Source organism: Dermacentor albipictus, chromosome 1 (assembly GCF_038994185.2).
Source record: "Dermacentor albipictus isolate Rhodes 1998 colony chromosome 1, USDA_Dalb.pri_finalv2, whole genome shotgun sequence".
Taxonomy (NCBI): domain Eukaryota; kingdom Metazoa; phylum Arthropoda; class Arachnida; order Ixodida; family Ixodidae; genus Dermacentor; species Dermacentor albipictus.
Window position 1 is genome coordinate 467655193 of NC_091821.1, and position 12013 is coordinate 467667205.

Consider the following 12013-nt stretch of genomic DNA (forward strand, 5'->3'; position numbering starts at 1 on the left):
GGAGCAGCTGAGGCCGCAACCTTCCGCGTTCGTGCAGAAGCACCGGACTAGTGCGAGTGCACCAATCACTTCGGAGGATGTAGGCAAAGGACCGTCGTTGCTTTCCTCATTGTGCCCACTTCCAATTGTGCTCGATACGACGTCGGCAATGTAGTCTTCATTTTCAGGCTCTCCCGTGGTAGCGACACCATTTGCACTCACAAACTCGTCCACTATTGAGTCGTCAATAGCTTCCAGAAATTCTGACAGCTCGCTCCAAGTTTAGGCAACACCGGCAACGGCTGCGTCGCATTCATCAAAATTTACAGTCATCACCGAGCACGCGGAAGCCGGCACGGCTGAAGCAATTTCGGATGAACCACTCGTACAAGGCCGTGCGTACGCGTCGGGCGCCACGGGCACCAGGGCGAGAGAGTGGCCACTTTAGCCCTAATTTCCCCCCTTATTTTTCAAGATCGTCCTGAGAGTGTTTCTCGGAATCATTCACGCTGCGGGGACACATTCGACTTCTCACCGCATTCTACCCGATTTATGATTTCGAGCTTCACGACAAAAGGCAAATTCTGCCGCTTCATCACGGCAACACTGCGGGAGAAGGCCCACAAGGCACACACACAATGGACCAGAAAAGCTCCGAGACAACTCGCACTATCGCCATTTTGCACGACGAGGGCACAAGAGCCCCTGATTGGCTGTCTGAGCAAGCGATGCGGGCGGGCCAAGATCGTCTTTTGCAGGGGGGTGTCGACGGCTCGTCCAAAGCAGCGCGGTCACAGTAGGGAGAGCAGTTGGATGGAGCCGCGCCGTCGGGTTTCCCCGCAACCGCGAGGGAAAGCCAACTTCTGGGGGCACTTTTCCGCCACTCGACATTTGATATATCGGGAGTCACTGCTATTTTTGTTCGATGTAAACATAATTTTTGCTATATGTACTCATTGTAACTATACCGTGCCCAGAAATTGTTTAATATATAGAATAATTCGATGTAAATGGTTTCGATATAGTCGGGTTCAACTGTATTTTGGACAACTAGTCAGTGAAAAACTACTTGTTGGATCATTCTGGCGCAGAGCGGCAGGTGGGTAACAGCCCATTTGTTGCTTTGTCTTGTTCAGCGTGCAAAAGGGAGAGGTGCAAGTACAGTAGGAAGCAGCCGAACGCAAATGCCCATGCAAAGGTAATGGGGTGCTGAATGGGGCGAGGAAATGCTGGCGGGGCATTTCCTAAGTAAATATGAATCTCTTGCATCATTCTCTGTGATTGCAGAGCTCAAGTCGTTATTGTTGCAAGCTATGAGAATGAGTTTGTTTCTTGTCTAGATGGCTCACTGGATCACACACTTTTTGAGTGCAACCATTAACTAGTAGTCAGGGTGGATATCTTCAGAAACTAACTTGGCTCAACTGCCATTTCATGCAGGTGGTACTGTACGACTCGGAGCTGGTGGCAACCCATTTCTTGCGCCTCCCAGAGCGAGACGAGCTGCAGCCGTACTCGGAGTGGCGTGACTGTCCCGAGCTGCTTGAGGTGTTGCTGTACTACATAGAGCGCGAGGAACGTTTCACGGGGCACACTCAGCTGGGCTTGTTCAGCAAGGTGGAGGCCTCGGACAGCACCAGCCAGGAGAAGGCCAACCAGGCAGCTTCGCTGCAGAATCCTTACTTCCACCCAGCCACTCTTCCAACTGTGCAGAAAGAAGAGGAGCAGACGGAGGAGGATGGCTCGTCATCGTCGTGACCCACCCGAGCCGGCAGAGTGTAATGCTAGTACTGTTGAGTGCTCAGTGTCTTGGAAATTTTCTGCGCCCTGTTGATACAGGTTGTAGCACTGTTGACTTGCGGTGCTGACTTGTGGCACTGCCGTACGAGACGAAGAGGAAAGAAGCAAATCGGAGAAGTCCTGTTCTGGCTCACCACTTCCTACACGCAACATATGCAGCGCTACCAGCACGCAGGGCCCCGAGCACGTTGTGTGTTGGGTTGTATTGATAAGGCTGTTTTGGTGACGCTCTGGTGCTGTTACAAAGGAAAAAGGTCTGGCAGACCCATCGTGACGGCCGACTGTACCGATACAACAATGCGGCATCCAAGGGGCCTCGGAGATTGACGCAAACTAGTCCTCAACACTGTGACACAGAAAAGGCATGTACAGACTTGTCCTGGCGCAGCCGTGATGGTGGAATATGACGTTATCACTTAGTGCTCCAAGTGCCTTAACAGTGTGATTCAGCTCTGCTGGTGACACAGTGGTGCTGTAAGTATGCAGGCTTTGCTCCATTCGGGCTCGGAAGTGGTGTGCGAATTCCAGTGTATTTGTGGCACTGAAAGACACTCAAACTGGACCTTGTGCAGCACAAGTATGAATGTGAAGTGACCAATGTGAAGTGGCATCTGCAAGCAAGGCTGCACCATACATCCTGCTCATACATAATCCACTGTGCAGTACTCTAAAAAAAAGTAACTGAAAACAGGACCTACGTTAGCAGCTGTGGGCAGTACAGTGCAGATGTGTTTGCGATAAAGGCACTTTTCTTAAATAATGGAAATAGTTGCTTGCTGTGAAGACAGAACATTTTAATGTGCTATGTGTTATAATTTAATAGTGGTTCTGGCATGTATTCATAAGAAAAGCCTATGAACTTTTGTAATATTGGCAGGGAAAGCCACTTTGCAGTTCTTGAAATGACAACGCCTTGAATTGAAGTCACTATTTGTTACCAGAATATGGACAACTCTTCCGAAGAAGTAAAGTGCTGCTTGATAGCAGTAAGGACTCGCCATGCTGGTGTAGTGACTTTGGTGTTGCACTGCTAAGCCTGAGGTCGCGGGATCAAATCCCGGCCATGGCGGTCGCATTTCGATGGGGTCGAAATGCAGAAACACCTGTGTATCGTGCATTGAGTGCATGTTAACTTTTTCAGTACAGCGCCACAGGCCATCGAACACAGAGTTCCAATGACTGAATCTCCCACAAAATTTAATACTGATGCATTACAGATAGCTAGTGCCATCTGGCTTACTCACTGAGAACTACTCTTTCAGTTTTGGTTCTCTTTTTTGTTATCGTTTGCGTGTGGAGGCGCCGCCGCAAGTGAAATTTCAACCGAAGGTGCGTTAAGAGTTCGGCGAGAATGCTGTCCCTTTTGCGCCGTGCGCCGCTACAGCTGATTCTTGTAGCAAGCACTTCAGCCCTTTCAACCCAAGCAGCAGTGATGGCTCAAGTAACGATGAGGGATCGTTAGATTTTAGTTCTGACAAAGGTGCTCCAGCTCAAGTGCCTCATATATCAACAGGTGCATGCAGGTAAGTTCTGCTTATGACTTCACACTGTATTTATAGAAAAACGTGCTTCATATTTGATGACTGCAGTTTCATTTTTGTGTTTAGGGTTTCAACAACCTACAACCAGGATATTTATACGAATACGCCGTGCTGTATCCAGTTTTCCTCCACGAGACTGCCCGGTGCCCATTTCAGAGCAGCGTTGTGGAGCAACACGCATTCATTTTCAAGAGCGCTGGATTTATTTGTGTTTTACTACCAAAGTGATAAAGACTTTGTGTACGAACAAAAGTAAATAAGCCTGGATGCGTATCTTGGACTGACAGACATAGATGTGATGGCTCCTGGAAGGAAGTCTCTCCACAGAAGATGCTGAGACTTGTTGGGATCATTATCTACATGGGAGCTGTCGAAGTGCCGCAACTGCACTTATACTGGCGAACGACGGTAATATTCAGTGGTCATCTCCCAGGAAATATTATGCCAAGGGACCCTTCTTTTTCACGCTGCTGGCGTTCCTAAGTGTAGGGGATCCGGAAGACTTGGCGACGGCAGCTTGTGTTGGCAAAAGTTGGAGGGTATCCTGGCTTATGAACCACATCAGTCGAGAATCTAAATTTGTTACAATCACAGCACGACCTTGCCATTGACGAAAGCATGGTAAAATCTAAAGCCCGATCAGGAACAAGACAATACATGCGAGAGAAGGTGACAAACTTTGGATCTAAACTCTGAGTGCTGGCAGATTCAAGAGCTGGATACACCCTTCCTTTTTCTGTGTACACTGGCAAGTGTGAGGCACCAGGACCACATGGCTTACCCTATGACGTGGTCAACAAGCTTTGCACAGAATGCCTTGATCAGGGCTACAAAATCTACATGAATAACTTCTACACTTCAAAAAACTTCTCAAACACCTCCTCGAGCACAACACCAACCTTGTTGGTTGGTGTTGGAAATGTGGCAATAGCTGTGGTTTTGTCCGTGTCTGGGCAAATACTGGCATTGCCCATTATGTGACCAAGGAAGTTCTCCGTACCCAAAGTGGCATTTCTCCGACTTCAGAGAAAGTCCAACTATTCGAATGACTTGAAGAATTGGCTGGAGGCGCTGGATGTGCTCCTCGAACACATCAGAAAAGTCTAAGCATGCCAGACATGATTGCCATTTAATATCGCAGCAGAACAGTGTCCATTGCTCTTAGAAATACATATAGCTGGCACTGAACGCAAGCCGAAAGGAAGAACCTCAAACAGGCCATCAGAGTAATAGACTGTTTTCTTGCAGTTGTGTTCATCTACTGCTATTTGTCAGTAACCACCGTGCAAATCTATGGAAGTAAAGTATCAGGCCTGTCGAATATCATTCAAGGAGTCGGCTCTCCGTGGCGAAGGATTAACATCTTTCTTGATGATTTTCTTTACATTCCAATAATCCATGCGTAAGCACAAAGTGCCATCTTCATTTTTCATTGACACAACCAATGAAGCTAAGGCTGGATAACATCGTCATTAAGCATTTGTTGAATATGGTGATGAATAGCGTCAAGATTGCTCTTTCCATAATGCCCTGTGGGAATGTTGGCAGTTGTGTCCTTTGGTGGGCTCCGTTATAATCCGATGTTTCGCATGCAGTGTCTGGTTTACCTTGCTCGCCGTAGAAAATTAATCTCTGATGGTAGGCCGAAATTGACATCCCTATAACACTGGTGGGATTATCAGGCAACGAAAGCATGGGTGATGTTGAGGAGCCAGGATAATATGCAGTCTCCCTAAAGTAGGTGATGGCAATGTTTTTGGAGATGCCGGTATTCCTCACTGAAGCTGATGACCAATAGGTACATTTGCCTCTTGCCTAGCTGAACAACCCTTCAGGCAATATGAATGTTGTAGAGCAATGCATTTTGGTGTGATGGCATAATTCGTAGACACGTGATGCTCATTAGAGGTATAAGTTCATATATAGGCAAGTCATACAGGCATCATGGGAGTTAGTTTGCCCCTCAGTCTGAGCAGTTGAGCCCATCAATTCTCTTCAGCAGTGGTTTTATACCTTTGGCTCAGTAAACGAACAGTTGAAGCTTAGATATGCTTCATATGTGTGCATCTCTAGTCTCCCGAGTGAGAGAAGGTTCATTGCTGGAAATCGCCAAAGCAAAGCACCCATCGCTAGCTTTATTGCCAAGGTACCTTCACAGTAGCATGATCTTGAATTGTGGCGTGAGGTGACACAGACGAGAGACTAGAGGTAGACAGGACGAGCACTAACTCTGAAGTAACATTTTTTACTGAAACTATCAACATATAAATAGGTGATTGCAAATACCGCAGCATATGAACATGACAAGGTCTAAAGACATCAGTTCAACATCAAGGGGTAGGGAAGCCAAAAAGCAAACAACAAAAAGACGTGCTGTGAAGATATTGCAATTTGCATTCTAACAGAGACAATGATTTGTGGCTAACGCAAGTCTCTCCTAATCTTTTAGCGTGAAATGCCCCGATTATTTCCCGGTGTGGTTTGGCATTTGTGTCTTGAAAGAATTTTTGTCTTCAAGCAAAGGCTTACGACCGGAATTGAAACAATGCGATGCTAGATGTGAAGAATTAGGGTTAAGTGATTGTGTTCTTTTAGTCTAATATTAATGCACCTGCCGCTCTGTCCAATGTCAGTTTTCCTGCACATCACGCAACTTCCAATACTAAACGCGCGGGAAGACAGCTTACACGTTGCCACGCCGCCTCGGCACGCCCACTCTTTGCACACACGGCAGTCTCCAAAGCAGGGTGTGCGGCTGCGTATACGCTCAGCCGTGCTTACAGCCATGCGCGGTCGAGACGCGCGCCAGAAATCGCGACGCGTGCCAACTTATCCCCCCGCCTTGTCACTGGCGCGCGCTTGATCGCGTTACCGCGAGCTCACTCCACTCCCCCTCTTTCCCTTTGCTTGCGCGGGGAGGCGGCACTCGCGTGTGAAGCCCCCATCTTTCTTTCTCACCCTCGCACGCTTTCGCTCGCACCTAAAGCACAAAGTGCGCGAGGAGCGATGGGATCTTATCGCACTTGGACTTTACATGGAGCGTGATGCGGCTTCACTTCGGCGGTCGCTCTTGTCGCGCCGCGCGCGATTTAAGAGGCGCGTTTGCAAGCAGCCGCTTGTAATTCAATCATTCGATCATTTCCGTCCGCGGAAGTTTCCATTTATTGTCTCGGCATTCTTTCGCTGCGGAAGCAAAATTTCGTTATATTGAAATCGCATACAAGCACATTGCCTTATATTGAGATTCTAATTAGAATTCTAGGTTCTAATTATGGACAAGAAGGTTTGGAAAGTTAAATGCTTCGTTATATCGAGAATTTCGTTATATTGAAGTTCGTTATATTGAGGTTTAATTGCAATGCAATACAGTAAAAGCTCGTTAATTCGAACCGCAAGGGGAAGCCGCTTCAATTCGAATTAACGAAAGTTCGAACTAACGAAAGTGAAGGAGAGCAACAGTACACTGCAATTAGGAAGCTTTAGGGCATGTCAGAAATTTGGCGTGCCAGAAAGTGATGGCGTGTGCCGCGGGCACACGCCATCTTCAAGTCGAAGCTCTGGGTCCGACTGTGCCACACCACTGATGTCCACCGAAACGAACGTGACGGCCGATACCTCCTAAGCTGAAAACAGAGGTGCACAACCGATGAAGGCTGCCGAGACAAAGACACTAAACGTGAATGTGGCGAAGGCCCTGATTCGTTCTTGATTGCAAGCGCAGCTGCGATGTACTTGATTCGCTGTGTTTTGGTGCTTGCCGTGCCATCTCCGCACAACATTAGCAGCTGCACAAGATTCGCAAACCCTCCGAGATTCGCAACGGGCAAGAAGTCTCGGAGGTTACGTAGAACGGAGAGGCGGCAGCCGCCGCTGTCTTCTGGCTGACCCCGCACTGGTTAGATTTTTTTCCGATTTTGCCTTCTCTCGCCGTTCTCTCCGTTCCGGAGGCAATGCAGCCTTGTGTGTAGGCAGTAAGCGCGTTTCTCTGGCCGAGTGCCAGGCGAGCGTAGTTCGAATTACCCGTGAGGGAACCTTCTCGCGTTCGAATTGGCGGACTTTTTTATACATAGACTTCTGTGGAGCTTGGCCGGACCAAATCGTACATTTCGAATTATCCATAAATTCGAATTATTGAAGTTTGAATTAACGAGCTTTCACTGTAGTATAAGAAGCAGAGATATCACTTCAAAAAACGGTCATACAGCCATAAATGCCGTTTTGGAAAAACAAGGGAAAAGAAGTTGACAGTCACTTTAACATGTGCTATGACAATGAATGCGAAAACCTGCACACTCATGAGACATTCATTACATTACTTGATATTTTCATTCAAATGTGTTGTCACTACCTATTACTGGTTTTCTCCCACCAAAGGTTGTGTTTGAGTGCCTTAAATGACTCTGCCTTAACTAACTTTGCCCTAATTAACACCAAAGCTCATGGGTTTGTCTCCCACCAAAGACTGTGGGTACAAGTGCCTTAATTAAGTATACATTAATTAACTGTGCCTTAATTAACACCAAAGGTCGTGGGTTCGACTCTTGACTTTCGCGGTATGAATCGGAATCAAACTTGAAGATATGGCTGGTTGGCCCATATCTTGGAGCTTGGTTGAATTTTGGAGCCATAACTCCGGGCGACAGATTTTTTGACCCATGAGCCATCCAAGACTTTCGCGTTAATACAGTATGTCACGAAATGTTCATGGTTATTATGGCAAAGGCTAAATCAGTCAAGAATGATGCGGAGCAAGACGCTTTGCTGAGCTAGTAGGTGCGTAGACATGATGGAAAGTAATACAAGAAATGAAGAAAACAAGGGCGATAGGACAGAGTACTTTGTCTTACAGTGGCCTCCTTTTCTATGTAACTTCTGGCCGACATAGGACAAAGCACTCTGTCCTATTGCTTCCATTTTCTTAATTTCTTGCGCCACTTTCCATCATGATACAGGGATCCAATCAAGCAAGAATCAACGCACTACACCAACCCGGAGCAAAGGAATGAGAAAAGATGTTTGGGCCAATTTTCAGCTCCAGAAAGCGGAGTCTCCCCTTCTATTAAGTGCTCAGTGTGCTTTAGGGATACCTACGAGCCAACATTATATATGTTCAGGTTTTATGTAGGATTCATTTTATTATTACACAGGACAAAGGTGCGTTTCTCGGCATTACTTTGTCAGTCAGCATACAGGGAAGAGGATAGAAAAAACTTGTTGGGGTTGGTATGGGTTTGTGGCTTAGTGCGTAGGACGCCTGGCTCGGCTGTGGGAGGTCCATGGTTCGATTCCCACCACTAGCCAACCGCCGGTTTATAAGGCAGGTGCAAGCAGCCTCCTGGCTAGGTGTCTGGATTTCTGGGGGCACATTGCTTTGGAAGTATCTGCACAGACCACTACGCTTCCTGTAAAAGAATAAAGTGAAATAAAAACCACAGCATACACTAAAATAAACAATTGCACAGTATCACATTGTGTGAGCCTGCATTCAACAGTCCTGCAGGAAAAATTCGTTTCTTTTTTAGATTACACAAGTGGGCAAGTCTGGCAGCGCAATGCTTTTGATTGCTTTGCAGTTGCTTTCCCTTTTCCCATTAATTTATTGCATAATAACTGATCCAACCATGATCCTGTGTCATGATCTTTCATTGCCTTACATGCACATGCTCAGTTGAAGTGCATACTTGTTCCTTTCATAAATTTTCCAGTTGATAGTCAGCACTTGTGTTATGTTGATGTCTTAATTCCGTAGTCTTTGTTTTGAATGTGCTGTTGTTATTAGCCAAACCCAATTGTTCGTATTTGCATTCAGCACACATATAACCTTTGTATTATGGGAGCACTGGCATGATGAGTGGCATCGGAGCCAGCTGTGGAAGACGACGACGAATGCACGAGCAGTGGGTGCGAGTGGTGGCGTGAGGCGCCGCCGGGCGTCCTTGGCTGCGGCTGGCCAGAACTGGGCCCTACTGGTGTGGACTGTGGTACTGCGTTGTTCCCACAGTATATAGTACCTGTATTATTTATTAGTACTTAACAAATATATCCATCGAGATAGATACTCACTGACCCAGCAGCACCAGCTATGCCAAACCCCAAGAGGTTAGGCAAAGAAAGCTTCGCTGTAAAAAGAATAGGCAGGCTCCAGCAATTTCTTGATTCACTCCAACATTAGCGGGCTGCTATCACAAGAAACATCACCTTGACGACGAGTGCTCTTAAGAAAAATTTATTTGCAGTGCACACAAAATCATGTTTGTCCAATACAGTGCTGCTTGATGTAGACTTCGAAATGCACTATCAGAACAAGCATTTTACTTTGTTATACCAAAATTTCATTATACTGAAATTCGACCTTTATGCTATTCCAATGGATCTTTTCAGTACGAAAGGGGCCATAACATTTTTGAAGTTATGGGGCAATCGGGAAAGACTAATTTCAATAAGAAACAAGATTATCTTGTTGAATGTGAGAGTCAGCAACCAAAGATTCGGTTTCACATGCAGTGTCGACGAAGTCTTCACATAGGCAGTACGAAGCGAAGCCTGCGGAGCTTTTGTGTCCACTCTGCTGCTGCGAATGATGGAGTCGCCCACAGTGGGATGACGCTAGCATGATGAGTGCAGGCATAGGGTGGTGAACACTTTGTCTGCCTCTCGCATCAATGCACATCCGAAACTCGAGATTACGTGACTTCCAGCACTAAACACGCTCGGGAAGACAGCGCACATGATTCCACGGCCATCTTGGCTGGCCCAGCTTTTGCATCCACTGCAGATTACCTCCAACGTAGGCCTCGCCAGCCGTGTACTGTGTAGACAGCCATGTGGCTAGTCTAGAAGAGACTAGCCACATGGCTCCCATTTTCCCTTTAGCGTGCACTTCACCATGTTGGCCTGTGCATTTGCCCCTTCCCCCGTACCTGCTGGCACGGATAGACGGTGCGCAACAAACCCCCATCGTTTTCGGCTCACCCTCACACCCAGAGCATACGGTGCGCAATAGGATCTTAATGCAAGGTGAGAGGGACTTCTCAGCTTCAGCAGCCGCTCCCCGTCATGCAGCACTCAATTTGAGAGGAGCGTTTGCAAGCGGTTGCAACATTTCACCATCTGCGTCCACAGCATTTGCCTCGGTGTACCTTACACCTCTCAACTTTATTTTCCATTTCACTTTTTACAGCAAAAGAAAATGCAAGGGCAGGAACAAAAAAGTTCTTGCTGGCTCAGCATACCTTCTTGGCGGCAGTGAGATCTTGATATATTGAAATCATGTATAAACACACCATTATAACTGAAGTTAAAAATACATGGTGTTCTCTCAACAAGAAATTATAAAGAGTAGAATACCTTTATAAAATTGAAGTTCGTTATATCGAGGTTTAATTGCAAATACATGCATGCCACAGCTATTGATCTGAGTCTGCATTGCGTGCAAAACACTACACAAGTTCGCAAGCACCAAATCCGAGTTGGGTGCTGCAGTTAGCACATCCAGCTCCCAACTGCACAATGCCAAAGATGCAGGAGTGTAAACTCCATACTCCATTTCATACATATGGAAATAGATAGGTCAATAAAAGTGTGACTCTGCACATTTCGCAGTTGTTGTTCTCGACCTGTGGCTCTTTCTAGAAAATAGCTACTCCACACATTACAACTTGTGGGGTTTCTGGCTCTCGGGGCGTTTTTCAGGCTCTCGCGATGGTTGTGTGGAGGCCATTGCGTTGTATTGCCGGGGGGGCTCCGTGTCCCTCTCCTCTTTGCCTGGACGGGATGGCAGCGGGTCATAAAACACTGTCGCTCTGCTGTCATCCCGCCCACGCGAAGGTCAACAGGCTTTCGCCATTGGCTAACATTTTGGCGGGATTCGGGCCCTGCTTGCGTGCGCTCCGGGTAAGGGCTCGCAAGACGGGGCCCCGGGGAGACCACATCGGGGCGTCTGAAGGTGCGTACGTGTTCCTCTCTGCCAGCGGCAGCCCCCTTTGTCCGCCGCCGGCCGATGGTTACTTCGGCTCGTCGGGGTCCCGGCCTCAGCGCGCGCGCGCACTCTTTTGTCGTCTCGATGTCCTGAGGCAGCGTCTGCCGATCGTGCCCCCGTCTGTTCGTCTGTCGTTTCTTTCTATTTCCCTTTTCTCTGCTGTGGGGGCGCGCGATGGCAGGCGCTGACCGAAGGATAGGCAACTTCTTACTGCTCGGGTTTTTTGTTCTTTGTTCCTCGTTTCTTTGTTCTCTCTCTGTCGCGGTGCGCCATTAGCGGCCACCGGCGACCATTACCATTCGGCCATGTTTTGTGTAATTAGATTCAGATTCGGACGTTATGTTAAAACGTGTGTCTGTATTGAGTCCCAGTTTAATAAATGTACTTTCTGACTTCTCGAGAGATTTGCCTAGGGTCTCCCTTGCTGCGCGCGCGCGGTCTCGCCTTCCCCTAAGCTGTGGGGCCGGCGGGGCGCGTACGCGCGCAGCTGCGCGTCGACACACGGAGCGGGCCGGAGCGGGAGCGGACGCGGCGCCCTGCACGCGTGGCGGCTCGGAGTGCTCGAACCCGCGGTGGTCGTCCGGCGCGCACGGAATCTGAGCGTGTGCGCCGTGAGCGTAGTGAGGAGACCACAAACTACAACTTGCGAATGTAAGGTTACGTTTAATTGCATGTTATTTGTAGACCTTTGTGCTTCCAATCTTACACATACAAC

At 47.7% G+C, this 12013-nt stretch overlaps 1 protein-coding gene across 2 annotated transcripts in view; it reads left to right on the forward strand.

Annotated features, from left to right (window-relative positions):
• mTerf5 (mitochondrial transcription termination factor 5) overlaps positions 1-2777 on the forward strand; it is a 40798-nt gene extending 38021 nt beyond the window's left edge. For both annotated transcript variants that reach the window (XM_070532446.1, XM_070532448.1), the window contains exon 7: positions 1420-2777. In XM_070532446.1, coding sequence (XP_070388547.1) covers positions 1420-1737 — 318 coding nt within the window. In that variant the 3' untranslated portion in view covers positions 1738-2777. The remainder of the gene's footprint in view (positions 1-1419) is intronic.
• The last annotated feature ends 9236 nt before the right edge of the window (positions 2778-12013 follow it).